Genomic DNA, 19,015 nt, shown 5'->3' on the forward strand with positions numbered 1-19,015 from the left:
TCGCTTCCCAGACCGCAACAGAGTAAACAGTCCGTTGTTGGGGTGGCTGAGGTCCTTCACGATCTTCCTGGCCTTGGTCCAGCACCGCTTGCTGTAGATCGAGTGCAGGTCAGGGAGCTCGATGCGGATGATGCGCTCAGCTGATCGCACCACCCTCTGTAGAGCTCGTCTGTCCTGCATGGTGCTGTTCCCGAACCAGGTCGTGATGTTTCCCGTCAGGATGCTCTCTATGGTACAGGAGTAGAAATTCCTGAGCACCTTAGAGGGCAGTCTAAAGTCTCTCAAGCGTCTAAGGTGGTACAGATGCAGCCGGGCCTTTTTTACCATGGTGTTGATGTGACAGGACCATGCCAGGTCCTGCGTGATGTGAACACCGAGGTATCTGAAGCTGTCCACCCTCTCCACTGGGCTCCTGTTGATGATGGGGGTCTGGTAGTTCCTCTCCTGTTTTGTACTGAAGTCCACTATCAGCTCCTTTGTCTTACTGACGTTCAGGAGGAGATTGTTCCTCTGGCACCAGTTCCCCAGATTTCCAACCTCCTCCAGGTAGGCCGTCTCATCGTTGTTGGTGATCAGGCCCACCACAACAGTGTCGTCAGCAAACTTGATGATGGTGGTGGAGTTGGTAGTGGCAACGCAGTCGTGGGTGTACAGAGAGTACAGCAGGGGGCTCAGAACACAACCCTGGGGGGCTCCAGTGCTGAGAGTGAGGGAGGCTGAGACATGTCCGCCCATCCTTACTGCCTGTGGTCTGCCAGTCAGAAAATTGGATATCCACTGACACATTGATGAGCTGAGTCCCAGGTGCTCCAGCTTGGTGGTAAGTGTGGAGGGAATTATGGCATTAAATGCAGAACTGTAGTCGATGAATAGCATTTTCATATTAGAGATGTATGTAGGAGATGAGAGATTGCATCATCGAGGGCTACAAGGCGATAGTCATTGAGGGGGATGGATGAGGTTTCTTTGGGACAGGAACAATGATGGACTCTTTGAAGCATGTGGGGATCACCGACTGAGATAAAGAGATGTAGAATATCTCAGTGAACTCAGGTGCTAGCTGGTCTGCGCAGGCTCTGAGGATACGGTCTGAGATGCCGTCTGGTCCTGCTGCTTTCCTGGTGTTCACTCTCTTGAAGGCTCTCCTCACGTCATGCTCTGTGATGATGAACGCGCTTCCGGTGCTCGCAGTGACTTCCTGTTTGCAGCCATTAGCGCCGCTAGCATTAGCATCGCTAGCATCTTTAGCTGCAGCCTCGAAGCGAGCATAGAAAGTGTTCAGCTCGTCTGCCAGAGACACGTCTGCGTTCATCATACCGGATGTTGGTGCTTTATAGTCCGTAATTGTCCTTAATCCCTGCCACAGGCTCCTAGAGTCACTCTGTTGGAGCTGTGACTCTAGTTTTCTCCCGTAGCGCTGCTTCGCCTCTTTCACCGCCTTCCGGACGCTGTATGACGCAGCCTTGTACGGTTCCATGTCCCCCGACGCGAGTCCCGTGTTGTAGGCAGCGGTGCGAGATTTCAGAGCGTCGCGGATGGTTTTATCCACCCACGGCTTCTGGTTGGGAAACGTTTTAATAGTCTTTTTTTCCACTGTATCATCCGCTAGTTTCCCAATGAATCCCACAACCGCTTCCGTAAACACGCTGACGTCATCGGAGCTGTTTCTGAACATGTCCCAGTCTGCGTCATCGAGTGCGTCCTGTAACGCGGCCACCGATTGGTCCGGCCAGCGTGCGACCTCCCTCTGAACCGGAACTTCCTGTTTCAGCCTTTGTTTGTATTTTGGCATGAGGAAGATGGCGGCGTGGTCGGATTTCCCAAACGGTGGGCAAGATTGTGCCTTGTAGCCGTCCTTGACAGTTGTATAGCAGTGGTCCAGTGTCCTTTCGCCTCTGGTGGGGCAAGTGATATGCTGATAAAAGTTTGGCGCTGCGCGTTTGAGGTTGGCACTGTTAAAGTCCCCCGCCACAATAAGCGCAGCGCCCCGGTGTTGTGTTTGTTGTTGTGTGAGTGCCTTATGCAGCTCGCATAAGGCAGTGTCCGTGTCCGCTTGTGGTGGAATATAAACGGCGCTGATTATGACCGATGTAAACTCCAGAGGTAGATAAAAAGGACGACACATGATGGACAGTAGTTCCAGGTTTGGTGTGCAGGAGCGTGTGAGAGGAACAACGCTCGTGCTGTTGCACCAGCTGCTGTTTACCATTAAACACACGCCGCCTCCCCTTGACTTCCCCGAGTCCCATGTCCTGTCCATGCGGTGAACCGAGAAGAACTCGGCCGGCTGGATGGCGTGGTCCGGCACCGCTGGGTTCAGCCATGTCTCGGTGAAGCAGAGGAGATTGCAGTCCCGAATGTCTCTCTGGAACTTTATCCTGGCCCTGAGGTCATCGAGTTTGTTCTCCAGTGACTGGACGTTGGCGAGCAGGATGCTAGGCAGAGGTGTGTGGTGTGCACGGGCTCTCAGCCTGTTCCTGACGCCGGCTCGTTTTCCTCGAGGCCGCCGCTTCGCGTCGCGTCCTTTGTTGTCCCTCAGGATCTAACTCGGCCAGCTCGGATCTGGAGTTAAAAACGTTGAATTGTGAGTATGTTGTATACCAATAGAAACAAGAGTGTCTCTATCATAACTAATGTACTCCATGGTGGTAATTTTGCCGGTTTTAAAACACTGTAAACTAACTTAAAGAAGAAAAACAAAGAAAAGGTGGTCGGAGCAGTCGTGACGGCAGCCGACCTTACCGGCGCCATCTTGGTTTAAAGGAGGAATCAAATATGTATTTCCAAACACTTTCTGCACAATGCTTAAAAGAAAGAGACGCAAACAGGAACAGACAAAGAAAAAAACTTAAAGCACCAACAGACACTTCTAATCAGAGTCGAGCTCATATAAGGGACAGCAGGTTAAAAGATGAAGATCAGGTGATATTTAGACAACTTGCATAAATTCATATTTATTAAGACTTTATAGGATAACACAATGCCTGCATTATATGTAATGTATGTATATGAACCATCAGCTGTGGAATGAACTGGAACAAATCTGAGGTAATCTGTTTGAAATTCTTTTAAAATATTGTTAAACTGTTATTGTTTTCAAAATATAAATATCATTATATCCCTCCGCCTACTTTTGCAACCAAAAAGTGTCCCTGGACTCCCTGGTCCACAGCAGCCCACCACATCGCACATCATAATACACTGGCTCATTAAAGTGGAGATACATTTTTAACACCTATTTAAACATATTATTTGAATTTGAAATTTGCATGTTCTCCCCGTGCTCGGTGGGTTTCCGGTTTCCTCCCACAGTCCAAAGACATGCAGATTAGGCCAATTGGTGTTCCCACATATTCCGTAGCGCGTGTGTCTGTGAGGAATAAATCCCTTGGTGCTCTTATGGGGAAATAATCTGCGTTCACAATAAATCTATTACAACAGCAGTAAACACAGTGTTTATAGTTTTCTTAACGTTATTTGTAAATAAACAATTTATCACTTTAAATCTTACATTATTCCTTTTTAACACATCCTGAGACTAAACGTGTGAATTTTGTCCTAACACGGCCTCCGTACTCAGACAGAGCGCGTCGATACAGGGCTCGACTACAAACCGCGTCCCGTTCACTATGTAGTGCACCACAGAGCGCGCGAACACTGAGGACTGAACTGGCTCTACCCCTCAGTAGTGCACATGTGTAGTGCACTAGCTCTGTGTTCAGGAATTAGCCTTAGCGCTACTGCTTCAGCATGGAGACTTCCAGATAAACAGCCAAACTCAGCTAAAGAACCGTTTATAAAGTCCCGGCCTGACTCTGAGCTCCTGTAGGGATCATTACTGAGGGATTATTATTACTGAGGGATTATTATTACTGGGGGATCATTCAGAGATAAAACATCGAGATTATTCATTTATACAGTGAGTGACTGTGTGCTGGAGGTTTGTTTTTAGCTCACATGTGGCTCCTGCTATGCTAGCTGGATTAGCCAGGCAGGGTTTAGAGTTTTATTTATTTAACTTTATTTAGAGTTTATTTAATTCTGGATAAACTTTTAATCTGTGTGTGTTAGGCGATAAGCAAAGGTTAAAAAGTGAGTTATTAATATTATAATTTATAAATTAATTGATGCAATGTGTTTTAATGTTAGAGAGCACATGAGTTACATTCAATTCATATTTATCTTTTTTTAATATTTGTTTTTTTATGAATTAGTATTGTAGTAAAAAATATTAGAATATTGCTTTACCAGTTTGCACACATTATAACTTTAATGTGCATAATATACAACACTGCATTATATAATAATTATGTTTAAAAAAAATTAAGATTTAATAATAGTGATTTCAGTAAAAACAATAATATACAAAATATTTGAATAATAAATTAAAATGCAAAAATAAAAAAGGAGATATAATGTGATATATATAAAATGAAAATTATCATCATCTTATTTATCTGGGTGCAAAACAGTAAAAATGAAATAATAAATGATGATTGATTAATAAATAAATAATAAAATAGGAGCCAGGTGACGTTATGTTTGTTTTATGTTTATGTACGATCTCGTTAATGAGACGTAATTGAAGCACGTCAGTACTGATGATGGTGTGGATGTTGTCCCAGGTCATGCCCTCCTCCGCCTGTGACTCTCTGGTGGACGATATCGAGGACATGGTGTCCTCCAGCGAGCCGGCTTCTCTCCAGCGCTCCTCCGCCAGACACGCCGTCGTCCCCCGAGTGAGGAAACGCAAAGATCTCACAGCTAACGAGGAGCTGCAGGTGGACAGGTGAGGAGGACATGAAGGACATGAGACATGCCGGACACAACCTGGCAGCGAGGCGCGCTAACTTCTGCAAAGTGCACAATAGAATACACAATGAAATAACCACACAACACAGGCGGTAAAGTTTAATGAGTTTATCTTAAAGAAAATGACATTTTAGTAGGTTTTGCCCTGAAACAAGTTACCAACAAATAAATAACCTGTAATAAATATTTATTATGTGACTTTTTCATCATTATTGAGTTGTTTTTTCCTTCTCTGTTTAACTTCAGCAGCATTTCAGCTGGAACCTCTGAAACAATTTTTACTTTTGTTTAAGTATTTAGTTTATTTCTTACAAATTAGTAAAATAAAGTCAATCATGTATTTTCGTCAAGTTTTATATTTTGTAAAAATCTTTTTTTGTAAATCTTTTTTTTATATACACCAAATTAGTTATCACTTTATTTCAGCTTATTATTAATGTAATCGTCCTGCAAGTTAGAATAATTACATCATAAATGTATTATTAGGAATATATTCTACAGGTGTAGTCATAAATTTGTTTATGGCTTTTTTATTGTTATTAAATAATTAATTAATTTTTTATTTTAATAAAGTTGTGTCCTGTACGTCTAAAATGTTTAACGTCCATTCTTTTAAATAGGACGTCCTGGACGACAGAAAACAGTCATGACGCTCTTGTGTGTGTGTGTGTGTGTGTGTCCTCTCACTAGTGTGATCCCGGGCACACAGAAGGTGTGGGTGAGGACGTGGGGCTGCTCACACAACAGTTCTGACGGAGAGTACATGGCCGGACAACTGGCTGCGAGCGGCTACAAGATTACAGGTAACACACACACACATACACACGTGCGGTCTTGTATTTTGATGCATTATATATTAGTTTTTTTATTATTAACATACATCAATTTTTAACCTTTTTTAAAGCAGTTTTACAAAGTAGCCACTAGGTGACAGTATTTACACATTTTCTTTCCTCCACATTTTTAAAGCCAAATTTATTCATTGGACTTATTGTACAGTTTCTTCAATAGAAGAAAAACACACAAAGAAAAACACAAATTTCTCTGAAATGACATGACACTGGTTTCAATATAATCAGCCTCCATCAGCGTTTATTTAATGGTTATTAATATTCAGACCCTGGCACCTTTAAAGAAGACGGCTTTAGTGGAGCAATCCAGGGTTGTGTTAAACTGTGTGTGTGTGTGTGTGTGTGTGTGTGTGAGCTTTCTGACCCGGTGCAGTACGTTTCCCCCCAGAGTGCCCTGATGGTCTTGAGGTTTCCCTGTACCGCCCCAGGACACTCTCGAGACTCCTCAGTGTTTTAGAGAAGGTCACGAGTTCTCCTCTGTCAAAGATATTTATTTATTTATTTTTCAATCTCTGATCACTGAGTTGATGTGACACTCAATAATAAGCTCCAGTTTTGCGGGGTCGTGACCCTCTCAGTACCCGTTCTAGTAAATTCCAGTCTGCGTTTCCTTCCTTCAGCACGTTGTCTCTCGAGAAGATTAGAAGATTCCCCTCAGTCTCAGTCGGCCATTCGCTCTAAACTTTCTTTCAGACAGATCGGCTGCTGCCTCCTGCGCCTCAGACTATTTATAGCTGAAACTTCTCACTGCTTGGAGCGTCTTTACTCTGGGCCGTACCGAAGGTGTACATACAGGAGCACGTGTGTGTTTCAGGGTCTGTGTAAGATTTATGAGGTAGAGGAGGGTGAGGTACACCCTCGGGGGGGAAGATTCTGGAGGTCCGGGTTCTGGAGTCGGGGTGATGGGACTGAGTCTCTGAGATGTTAGTGATCTAGTGATGGGGCTCATGAATGATACATTGGTCTGTTTCGAGTCTCTGCGATTCCCGAGTCGTTTGTTCATCATGTGATCGCTTCATACGCTTAACCAGGGCAGTCTGAGCCCGAAAGAGAATCAATTAGTTCATCTCTCGGGTCATTCGAGTCTTTATCGTAGATTAAAGGCTCAGATACATAATGAATGAGTCTTTTCTTTTCCTCATAACAATATATTCATGTCTTTTGTTGTGTGATCAACATCTGTGTAAGAAGTAGATGTTAGTTAAGTAACATTTTTGCTTAAATGAATTAAATGACTCCAAAAAAGATTTGTTCATGTAGCTGAACGAGACTCTGTGAAATGATCTGAACGTCCCCTCACTGGTTAGACCCATGATGTGAGGTCTGATTTATACTGGACTGAGATGATCACAGGACCTTGAGGAATGCAGTCGGTCGTTGGAGGGAGAATTTTTACTTCACAAATTACAGACATGGTAGATTCTCACGGGATTTAGATCACAGACAACCTCCACAATTATCACAAATCACACGAGGTCAACAAGTAACACCAATCCTACGCAAATGGGCCACAAGCCTTTAGGTTCTGGTCTGAGTTACTCCTGGGTCCTAGTCAGGTCTCGAGTGTCTGATCTGAGACTGTAGAGCTTCAGAAGCTCTAGTTTAGAGAACCTGAGGAGGAGTACTGCTGGGTTTCATTTGGAGTCTCTACCTGTTTGTACTAGGAGATGCTGGAGGTCAGAGGTCAAGTCACATTGAAGTCAAGTCAGTCGCTTGATCAGAGTCGGACTGCATAGTGACACTACGGCGTGATTAGACTTAGACAGGATGGTGAAATTGAGAAGTAGTTTGATCATGGATGGAGCTCCTGTGAACTTTCTCTCATTCCTGAACTTCTGTAGATGAGATCAGACCGATGGGTGACGTCATCATCATCATCATCATCATCATTATTATCATCTGCAGGGAATTTATTACTTTACTCAGGAGAAAAGAATGACACGATGTAGGATGAGAGGGAATCAGTATCCCGAAAAAATCGTGTAACAAAAATGTTTTTCAGATACATCAGGATATCGTCTTCAGTATCGTCCTCAGTATTTTAACTTAATTCATTTAGTTTAATCTGGATTTGTGATTTTTAGACTTTACATTGTAGACTGTTACATTGTAGACTTTTTCTTTTTTTGTGTGAAAAATAGTTTAGAAACAAGAAGATAAAAATATTTAAACGTTAATTTTGGGTAACACGTATTCTTCCAGTACACGTTTCAGAGTACAATAAATGTAGGAGTAAGAATTTTTTTTATTTATTTTTATTTCCTTTTATTTTATCTAATTACAATTCATTTTATTTATTTTTATTTCCTTTTATTGAATTTTATTTCACTCTCAGTGCCCCCTGCTGGACGAGGTTCATACTGCAGTAATAAGCAGAGTAAAATAAGGTTAAAGATTTAATCATGGTATCATGTGATGTCCCCGGGCCGACCCCGATGGTGCCTGGTGTGAGTGGTTAAAGTGCAGGGGTGAGTTATTTTAGCGTGACCTCCAGAAGACACTCTCACCCCCCTCTCAGCCCGTCTGTTATTCAGCTCTCAGCAGGATCTAACCGTCGGCTCCTCGCCCGCTCCTTTCTGCCGACGGAGGCCCGAGTCTCCCGTTGTGTTCAGACATCTGGTAGCCATCAGTCTCCAAACACCTCTTTATTGGAGTCTGAGCGAACGAGAAGTGTAAGGTTTATTGACCGAGTTCTGGGAGCGTTCTCCCGACTCAGCGCTTCATCGCATTATCGTTGCTCATCAACTCCGGCCTCGGAACGCTTTTTATATCGTACGTCGCTCGCTAGAGCAAGGGTCATAAACGCATTGATCGCCTGCATGTCGGGACCCGGACCGTCCTGGAAGTGCTCGGCTCGGCTCCGCTCGGCTCTCCTCCCCTGGGCGAACGCTTACAGATGACAGTAATTAAGTCGAGATATTTTAAGGAGCTTAAAGAGGCTCACAGCTGCATGGAATTATACACGAGTCGGTCCAAGAGGCGCTGTGCGTCACTCCGGGCCGGTTCGCCGTGTCCTCGGGATACTCTCGTCGCTCTGACCTCGCTTTAATGGAGTTCATCCAAAATCAGTGCTGAGCTTTAATCCTAAATATGTTTAATAGCAGCAGTTTACCAACCATTAGCAATTTTACTATTACTTTTTGTCATTACGTTTAACATCACGGTTTAGTTCTAATTCACGCTCACAGGATCTCCTTCTTCCTGACTGCGGAAACGCAAACATGCGTAAACTTCTCCGTCTTAAGGATATCGGGAAACTTGGTTACAGCTTTCCATCTTTACTTCTTGATATTGGAGACTCCTTCCAAACATCTTACTGGAACACATTTCACCTTCCATTAAGTTTCTGCCTCTTTAGAAAATTAACAGAAGTTAGCAGGAGGCAGCGTTCATCTCCAGGGTCAGGAAATAATAAATATGTTCGTCAGCCCTCTGGGGCCCCCTGCTGGCCCGGGGGACCTTGTGGGTTGACGTGCGGCGCCTCTGGTCAGCCTGCGAACGAGTGTCGGATCCGTTTACCCAGAGTGTCTGACGTACAGGTCCCTCTGAGTGAGCGTTGCTATGGAAACCATACGATATCAATATAAACCTGTGTAGCGTCGTACAGAGGAGTGTAGAGTAAACTACAAGATTATTGTGTTTTATTAATCGTTAATGATACATTATGTTACACAACTGCCTCTTTTATGTGTGTGCGTAAAACATTAGGCACGTTCAGACACGCTACCTAATCATTCACTTATCCAAAGCTAAGCTCTAACACCATCACACTGACTGTACAAGCACACCCTCTCTCTCTCTCTCTCTCTGTAAAACCTGGTTTGTTGCTACACAGGATGTGCGCGGTGCGTAGGCTAATTGTGCTGCTTGTGTTTGTTCCTTTCCTTTCAATTGTGGGAAAGTATCAGTAATTGTTGTTCAGGAAACGTACAGCGCTCGGGTTCAGATGTGGTTTCGGCTCTACAGTGAAGTGACGAAGCTCTCGGCTCTCAGCTGAGCGAGCTCTTTCCTCCCCGTGTAGCGCAGACACGCAACAACACCTTTACGATGATGAAAAGGGGCGGGGCTTACAGTTCAGACGTCTGGGAAAAGGAAGCCTTGAACTTTTGAAGCTGGGGTTCCAGTCTGGGTTAAGAAAAGTTCATGTTTTGTTTTTGTTTTTAAATCCGATTGAGTTTTAAGTCGGTTTCCAAACCAACGTGATGACACTGAAGTTTGGCCCTAAATAAAATAAAATGAAATAAAATACAATGAAATAAAAATTAAATGAAATAAAGTCAAATAAAATACAATACAATTAAATTACATGAATTTAAATAAAATAAAATTAAATAAAACAAGTGAAATACAATTTAATGGAATTCAAGTAAATAAAGTTAAATTAAATAAAATTAAATATAATAAAATAATATAAAAAATGTAATAAAATATAAGAGAATGAATTAAAATTAAATAAAATGAGGGAAATGAAATACAATACAATAAAATAAATGAATAATATCCAATAAAATGTAATGAAATAAAAAAATATTTAATAAAATGAATTTAGATCAAATGAAATTGTAGGATTATATTTATACAATAAAAAACAAAATGCAATTAAATGAAATAAAATACAATTTAATAAAATAATCAAAACATAAAATAAGGCTAAACACAATGAGATAAAATAAAATAGAGTAGGTTGAAACACAGTTAAATAAAATGAATTAAAATGAACTTAGATAAAATGAAGAAAATTAATTTCTACATATAGTGACTGTAATTTATAGTGACCAAATTACTTATCAATGTATTTATCTTGTTTCGAAACTTAAAACTTTGTCTGCACATAAAGCAGTCTATAATAATCTGTATATACTGTATATATCTGTGAAGCATATCGTCATGCAGTGTGTTGCAATATTGATGATGTCATCGTATCGTCCAGCCTCTCGTCTACGTTGAGGAATGCTGGATGTTATAATGATCTCAGATGTGTTTTATTATTTTTTTTTCTTCTAATAAAGAGAATAATTTTGCGTGTGCTGCTGCGGTTTGTCTCTCTCCGGAGACGGTGCTGTGCAGTAATGACTCGTTACCGCGGTGATTTCTGCCCCTGCTCCCTGCCCCGGGCCTCGGCGGTCTCTAACACAGTCTCTAATTATCTCATTAACTAGGTGTTAGTCTCATCCAGTCTCGCGACCGGAGCAGCGTGCGGTATTAGTCCTGTTATTATCAGACTGGACCTGTTATCACAGGGCGTCTCACGTGTGTGTGTTACAGAGGGGTTAACTCACGAGGTCCGGGTTCTTTTACAATTCTACGGAAACGGCTCAACAAAGAGAATTCAGCGTTTATAGGAGTTTTAGTTAAAATAAACATTGTATGTTTGATGAGTAAATGAAATCACGGTGTACTGACACATCAACACGCGACTGATTATTTTACTTTATCACCGTGACACACACGCACACTGTGTGCCTTATCGTTTATCCAGTATAAACGGTTCACGACCGTGTCACGACCGTATAGAAGCCTGGGTATTTTTTTTTAAATATAAAGTTTTTCATGGTACATGATTTAAAGTGTCTGGAAAAACTGGATGGAGCAGATGGTTTTAAGAATTGCTCAACAATTCGCAGTAAAGCTGACAAAGCCAATCTAGAAGATTATAACCCGCACTGTTCTGAGACAGCTCGGAGACGTGGATGAGTGAAAAGCGTGAAAACCGTGAGCAGCGTGTTATTTTATCCGTCAGCGGCGCTATAATGGTCGGGGATTGGGGAAAGGTCACCGAGTGTGCTTTACATGTGGAGGAAGGAAAAAAGAAAAAAAGGCATTCTGAAGATGACGAGCGTCTCTCGACGAGCGGTAGGTGGCAGTGTTGATCCGTCACTCCGATGATTTTTCAGCAGGATGACTTCTGCTGAAAACACATGACATCAGATTAAATTAAAGAGAAGGAACAAGGTAAAAAAAAAAAAAAACACAACAAAACTACACGTTGCCCTTGGGTGGAATGTTAACTTTTTAACATAAATCTCAAATTTATGAATAAATAATAATGATAATAATAAGGAATAATGATTTTCCTTTTTGATTAACCCAAATTTTGGAAACGTTGCAGACGTCCTCACAAAAGCATGTGGTTTAAAAGCAGAGTCGTGTTTTCCAGTAGATAGTCTGCGGCTCTTAACAGTTTGGTGTAATTTAACCTTTAAAACAGCTTGTTTTATTTCCTTCAGCATTACATCATTCCTTGTGTTAATTAGGTCAGTTGAACAGAGCTCGTGTGCAGTTCATTCATCGCACACTGCACTAACCTACCCATAGATGGCACTGTTGCTCAATGCAGAGGTTCCAAAAATCCGCCCCAGACATCGATCTAAAAAAAAAAGCCGTCTCTTTCTCCCTCCCTCCCCCCCTCCCAGACGCATAGAGGCGCGCACACACACACACACACAGACTGCAGTAATGATTTACATAAAACGGAGAGTATTGCCTGTAAACATTAACTGCCAACGGTTGCTACATCCTCGTTCTGAAGAGGCGAGAGACGGTTTCAGGAAGCACGTCCTTGTGTATCAGGAAACATAAAGGTGTATCCAGGGTGTATCTCGGTAACAATAATAATAATAATCATAACACCATGATGATTCAATTGGTACTTTTTGGATGTGATCTGGCGTAATGCTGTTTTTTCCACACGGAGTATTTGTTTTATCGTATTTAATAATCCACGTGAGGATGTGAAACTCACACCATACACTGAGCGTCTGCGCGTACTCCTCGCTCATTCATGAAAATGCCGGTTCTCGGAGCTTCGTGATTGGCTGGGCGTCATCTACGCTGCTGTACTCGTCTCTCCAAGGCGACCAATCAGGAAAGGCCTGGTCTGGAAGCACAGCGCTGTGCTGGAGCTCGCCGAATTACCCCGACACAGCTCTCGCTCCTCAGGAGCAGCTCAAAACAAACCTATGAGAGTTTTTTTTTTTAATCCTCACTGCTGCAAGTGATGGAGAGAGAAAAGGCAAGAGAGTGTGGATTGAGAAAAAATAAAAGGAGGAGACTGGAAACCAGAGAGAGCGAGGAATGGGCTGCATTTACAGAGCGTTCTGTTATAGAGGAGACAAGCACGGGGAGTTGGAAGGGGAGAGAGCGAGGACGCTGTTACGTCTGGACGGACTGACGGAGTGTAGCGCCAAGCGCGCACCCGGCTTCCTTCTCACAATCCGTACATCACGTTGGGAACTAACTGAGAACAAATTCTCTAACTCTGAAGACAGGCTGTTGTTAGTTTATGTAAATACACAACGAGTGCTTGTGTTTCAGAATGAATAATTTAATTGTAATATTTATTCATAATTAATCGCAGAATGCGTCATTCTTTCTTTATGCACCTGTTCTGTGGAAACGGTCTGGTGTTAGGGGTGGAGCATGAGATCCAACAGGTGTCAGACGGGTGCTTTATAAGGAAATAAAGAAGAGAGTGACTTACAGTTTGAAAAGTTTGTCCAACCCACCACAAGCACTCCTGACCAGTTCAGCACGTCATTGTACCACCCTCTTTCATCCTGGAGATGTTGATGGTCCTTCTGCTAGCTGTAACAAGAAAAAGTAATAGTTTAGTATGTTGTGTGAGTCAACCAATCCCACAAAAGGAAGAATTCTTATTTAAGGATCTGGGTCCAGTCTTTGATGTTAAGTCACACCCTACTCTTTTTATGAAATCCTCCTGATGGTCCTTCTTGACCTGCTGGTAAAATGCATCAAGAGATTTCAAGACGTATGTCAATTGGCTGTTAAGCCTTAAATGAGAGTGAGTTTTAATTGAAGCTCGTCACGGAGCGTCCTCTTTTATCTGTCCTTGCCAGTGGTTAGTAAATCTTCTGGCTAAAGGTAAACACTTATCTGGTTCTCTCTCTTGCCCTTGCTCGAGGGCCTTTGTGACTTTGCAGTGCAGTGATCGGATTGGTAGGATAATTCAGAGAATCTTGATGAATACTGACTGCCAAGGGTGCCTCGGCTCGAATAGGTCTCGACACTCGCGCACATTCCCCTGTTGCACATTTGGCGGATTTTCATCAGTTCTCTGGCGAAGACCGATACACAACTCCACACAGCTTCATTCCATCACATCTTCCAGCTCCAATCTCTGCCCTGCAGCCCGTTGTTTCTGTGACCCACCGAGGTCATCTACTGATGAGTAAAGCCAGCATTACCACCCCACTACCCCCCTCCCACCCCCAACACTTTCAGCCTGGACCCCATAAAACCAAGTCCATCTCCAATCACACTTCCACCAGGGGAGCCATCATCATCTGTCACAAAAAGTGCACTGATAACAGGAAGAGAGGACCAGGGATTGACCAAAAGCGATGGATCAGCTTGGATTCTAGTCACAATCAGGAACAAGCACCAATCTCCACTCCTCCTCCCATGCAGTCATTTTCTCAGCAGCTGACTGTAGCAGAATGATGCGTTGGCCTTTCACCCAGGCTTAATAACTCCTGCTTTGGAGAATCTGCTGCTGGAGGTCGGCTTATATCAGTTTATAGCCCTGTAAGGTTTGATTGTGTGCGTGTAGTAAAGGCAGGTGGGAGATGGTGGCTACAGCTCAACTTCACAACCTTCACCGGAATGAGAAGAAAGTGTCATGGACGTTGTTTTTCCCGTCATCCCACCAGATGATAAAATAATGGCTTCTGCTCTAAAATTCTATTAAACCGAGGGCACTCCTGAGAAGTAAAATATGTCCTCCAAGCAACAAAGAACTTTAGTGCGAGTCACTTTACTTTTTTGTTCTGATACAGTTGGTGAGTAGGAGAGGAGTCTCTAACCCTTAACTTCATCTTTGTACATGGGGATCACTTGGCTCTAACTTCTGTTTAACAATTATTTAGCACAACACTCCTCAGTGCAACGTGTAGCAAAATGCTTATAACGACCAGAAAATAATATAATCCCAAGATATAACGATTTTAAGGGTATTAAGTTGAGACATGTTCCTAATTCATGTGCAAATAGATGGTGAATTGTTAAAGGATCAGGCTGAGCTCATTGTGATTCCATTGCCAAGGAGATGTATAAATAAATATTGTGAATATGGCACGGTACTTGTGACTATAGCGTGTGTATTTGTGTCATGCAAACAGTCCAAGTGAATAGTTCTACGTGTTTTCCGTGTTGAATCTCTTTCTCATGTAGTGGAAGCTCTTCCTTGAACACGACAGGTTCTCCAGGCCTTTTTTTACCTCCAGATAGTCCTTCCCATGAATATTATATCTCATGCCGACAGCAACAGTGCCGCCAACGAGCCTAATGCTGAAAGTAGAACTGGAAGTGGCCACACAATCGTTAATGTTCAATGATAAGTACATCAGGGAGCTCAGAACACAACCCTGAGGTACTCCAGTGGTCAGGCTGAGGGAAGTTGAAGATCGTCTGATGCACTTAGCTAAGTGAGGAGGATTTGTTTTATGCGCTATAACTGACTTAACCTGGATCTACCTTGACTTTATTTTAAAGGTCTCGTATTTTACTGTTTCTTCAAAAAAGTTAACACAGGTCTCAAGGTTATCACAAGTTTCAAAACTCCCCCTGTTTCACTCCTCCAGCTGTTTTAATGGCTATGTAAATGATCTAGTGCTGAGTCCCGCCCCTCCAGAAATCAGTAGAGCTGAGCAGGAAGCAGGGGGAGGGAGAATCATCTTATTATCTTATATGCTGTCATGTTAGAGGGTAAATACAAAAAGAAAAGAAAAAAGGGTCAAGAACCAAAGGGGTTAAATTTTTGTTTTTTTTATACATGCACACTAGAGAGTAGAGTCTAATGGTCTAAACATGACGCGAATCGGGATTTTGCATAACAGATGTCGTTTAAATCATAAAGGAGATGCGATCACACCTTTTTGAGATATTAAGTCAGAAGTTTAAGATAAAATAAAAAAATAACTGAGGTAGTCTGTTAGATTTTCTAATCCTAGACGGGTAAAAAAAAAAAAAGTTGAAAGTCAAATTTAGAATCTTGGTGTCAAAAGTTGGACATTTAAATGAGAATTTTATCAGTGTTAAGAGGTTAGGTTGGTCGAAATGTCGACCTAGCCAAAGCGTGCTTCTAGCCAAAATGAAGAAATAACGTCATTATATTTTGATTTGGATTTTTTATATTGATGGCTTCTTCCATGTTTTGCTTATTTTTAATGTTATTTGTTTTATTTTTATTTGTTTGATTTTAACCCCACATCCTGGTTCATCTTGTTTTTTTTTTTTTTGGTTGCACAACAAACCGACCGTGAGCTGAATGTTTCGCTGGAAATAAAGTACTCTCTTCGTTTTCTGTTCTGTTTTCTCATCTCCTCCTTCGCTAGTAAAGTAACCCCACTCTCTCTGTTTTTGCTCATCAATTTTAATGACTGCTTTACCCTGACCACCTGCTGGAGCTGAGTGTGTTGAAGGGTGTGACCCAAGAGGACAGGACTCCAAACGTATTAATTCTGCATGTCTGGATCCCCGGCGTGCTCCGGCCTCGCGCGTGCCAGCCGCACCGTATAAATACAAACGAAAGGGTCAAAGGGACCGGAGTGTTTTTGAAAGCTGGGCGGCTCGGGATGAAGGCTGCAGCGATTTGCATGCAGCCTCTACTTTATGGTGTAGCAAAGCAGAAAGGTCTGACTTGAAGCAAATGAGAAGCCGCTGACCTTTCTGTGTTGTGGAAATGGTGTATAATTGCACAGACATGTTTTGCATCAGCAAGCTGCGGGGGTCTTTCGATTAATCTGTCTACTCGTTGAAAAAAATAATAATAAAAGAAAAGGAAAAAAGAGATGAGCTCTGACAGTAGAGGTCCTTTTTTTGTTAGTTTTTTTGACGCGAGTGACCCTTGATGCCACGCGGATTCCTTGCGGATTTGTTCGTTCGTGACTGGCGTAGGGCAAATCGCGCAGCCTGAAGTTAACAGAGTTAACACTGTATTTTGAATTTGAAGAAATCCATAGTGCTGTATTGATCAGGCGTTAGTGGCTTGACTGATTTTCGATCGCTGAGAGCTGGAGTGTCCTTCAGTAGAGGCTATTTATAATCGCCCTGACTCGGGGCATTAATATCTCATGTAGTTTATGTTCTCATGAACATGACTTACTTCAGTCACTGTAGGCCAGATGCAGATGTTGTGGGTCTGGGGTAACACTAGGCTATGACACTAGGGTGTCTAATTTAATGAAAAAAAAAATCTAAATTAAGTTTGTAGACTCAAAGCAAATAATTACACTGGAAATAGTTGCATGAAGGTGAGTGCTTTATATTTATGTACAGTACCTTTTCACAAATCACAAGCACCACAAGTTTAAAACAAAACGACACTGTGATGAATGAGGCTTTTGATTGGACAGCATTAGCTTGTGTCATGTTCAAGTCAAAACTCGACATGACTTATAGATCACACAAACATCACCACCTGTAATTGAGCACTTTTTACGATCACGTACTGCACGGGAATTGAGCCGCACTGCCTCCAGACGCCTCCATATGTTCTCAACCCGAGCTGTTCACATCCAGCCCTGGAGGGCCAGTGTCGGTCACAGTGTCGGTCACAGTGTGTATATCACCACACTTACATATTTTAGACAACATGTTAGTGATGAACAGAAGCAATTCCTTTGTCAGATAAGTTGATTAGGAGACAGAACGGGGACCTGCGGAAAGAATAACGTCCAGGTAACATGGTGACGTTAAAGTGTCCAAGTATATGATTAGACGAGTGTGTAAGGTGTGTAAAAGGTAAATGGTGCATAAATATGCAAAGCCTCTTGTCCAAGCAGGATGTCTGTGCTTTGATGTCCTGAATCTGTTCGTGTGTGTCGGACACAAAAACCTTCAGCGCAGCCACAACTTAAAAGAATATAAGAGTAAATACCCTCAACACCCATCTGGATTATCCATCACCATCAAGTTTTGGAAGCGTCTTGGAGACAGTGTTCATCAGTGTCAATATCAGGGGCTTGGACAGTTATTTAAGCTGCAGTAATGTGGTGAGAAGCTGTCAAGTCACGAGCAGCGTGTTCTATCAGTGCTGGATATTCTGGAATACCTTGTTGTCGCCACAGGGTCGTTGGTGTTAGTCAGGGTAAGCAGTTAAACATCCAGGACAGGGGGTTACTCCAGGACCAGGGTATGGAACCTGTTGCCTCTGTATACTCCCGAGTTTTTCTTGGATGATTTCCATTTTCCAGTGGAACTCCCCGAAAAAACTCATAGGTCTTATTTATTAGAGTTACGTAACACGTGTCCTGCTTATGCTCCCTGCTTTACTTTTTTCTCCTCTACTCCCCTTTTTTGGGGGGTGGGGGTCATTATGGATATACACACTGAGGCTCCAAGGTTTTTCCATGTAGGTCATTTAATTTCTAGGACGTTATGTATACGTCCATACACACATACATAAGTTTGACTAATCCTAGCAAGTCCAGCCAAACCCTTCTGCGCTCTACCCTACCTGCTCTCAAAAACTGTCGAGACTCTTTCCCGGCTGGATGACCTCAACGTTCCAAACTAGCAGATAATCCAAAGCTGTCATGCTCAAACAGTCAGATTTGTCATGATGTTTCAGAAATGTCACAACACAAGAAAAAGATTTCGTCCAACGTGAAGTGAGATCGACTCCCTTCTCTCTTATCGTTGTGTAACCGGACCTGGTAAACGCACATCGTCCTCCAGATTGTTAGAGAAACCAGGATTGGGGTAATATGTTTGGTCTTCCAGTGGAAGAAGCAGTAAGCTTTTACGTTCACGATCCAAAGGCTCAGTCTTTTTTAACACGTGAAATACAATGTCTCCTGGAAATACCGTGCAAAGCACCAGTCCATGCAGCTTGCATTTTTTGATTTAGGGGTTTAATTGGGAGTAAATTATTGATGACATTTATATGAAAGGGATCAGTTACTGTTGTGTGTGTGTGTGTGTGTGTGGAGTAAATCAGTCTTTATAACATCTCTGACTCTGTGAGCAAGAGTCTCTGTAGCTATCGATATGTTTTTCTCGTCCTGCACATGCTTCTGCACTTCATAATGCATTTACCGGCTGTTATTATTCGTTTCCTAAGCTCCCAGCACCCCTATCACCTCCTTCTTTCCCGCGGCCCACTTCTCCGGTCACGAGTGCCGAGGTTATTCCTTCACAATTATTGACGGAGATTTCCTCTCTCTCTCTCCTTCTCCGTGCGCTGAGGTATGATGTCACTCTCGGCCATCTGCTAGTCTCAGGGGCTAGAGAGATCGAAAGGATAAGCGCGAGTAAACATCGGCGTGGGTCGGCCGGGACCGTCTGACGGCTCCCGGCGGTAACGGGTGAGCGCGTGGTGACTTCCTCGAAAG

General features: G+C 42.7%; 1 protein-coding gene across 4 annotated transcripts in view; it reads left to right on the top strand.

Moving 5' to 3' along the window:
- Window positions 1-19,015, top strand: part of cdkal1 (CDK5 regulatory subunit associated protein 1-like 1) — a 314,438-nt gene that overhangs the window by 113,536 nt on the left and 181,887 nt on the right. Inside the window, exons 1-3 of one of the 4 annotated variants that reach the window (XM_053494244.1) lie at window positions 3,737-3,919; window positions 4,626-4,789; window positions 5,503-5,615. In XM_053494244.1, the coding sequence (XP_053350219.1) occupies window positions 4,629-4,789; window positions 5,503-5,615 (274 nt within the window). In that variant the 5' untranslated portion in view covers window positions 3,737-3,919; window positions 4,626-4,628. The other 3 variants (XM_053494247.1, XM_053494245.1, XM_053494246.1) reach the window with 3 other exon arrangements.

The sequence above is a fragment of the Clarias gariepinus genome, chromosome 4 (assembly GCF_024256425.1).
Source record: "Clarias gariepinus isolate MV-2021 ecotype Netherlands chromosome 4, CGAR_prim_01v2, whole genome shotgun sequence".
Classification (NCBI taxonomy): domain Eukaryota; kingdom Metazoa; phylum Chordata; class Actinopteri; order Siluriformes; family Clariidae; genus Clarias; species Clarias gariepinus.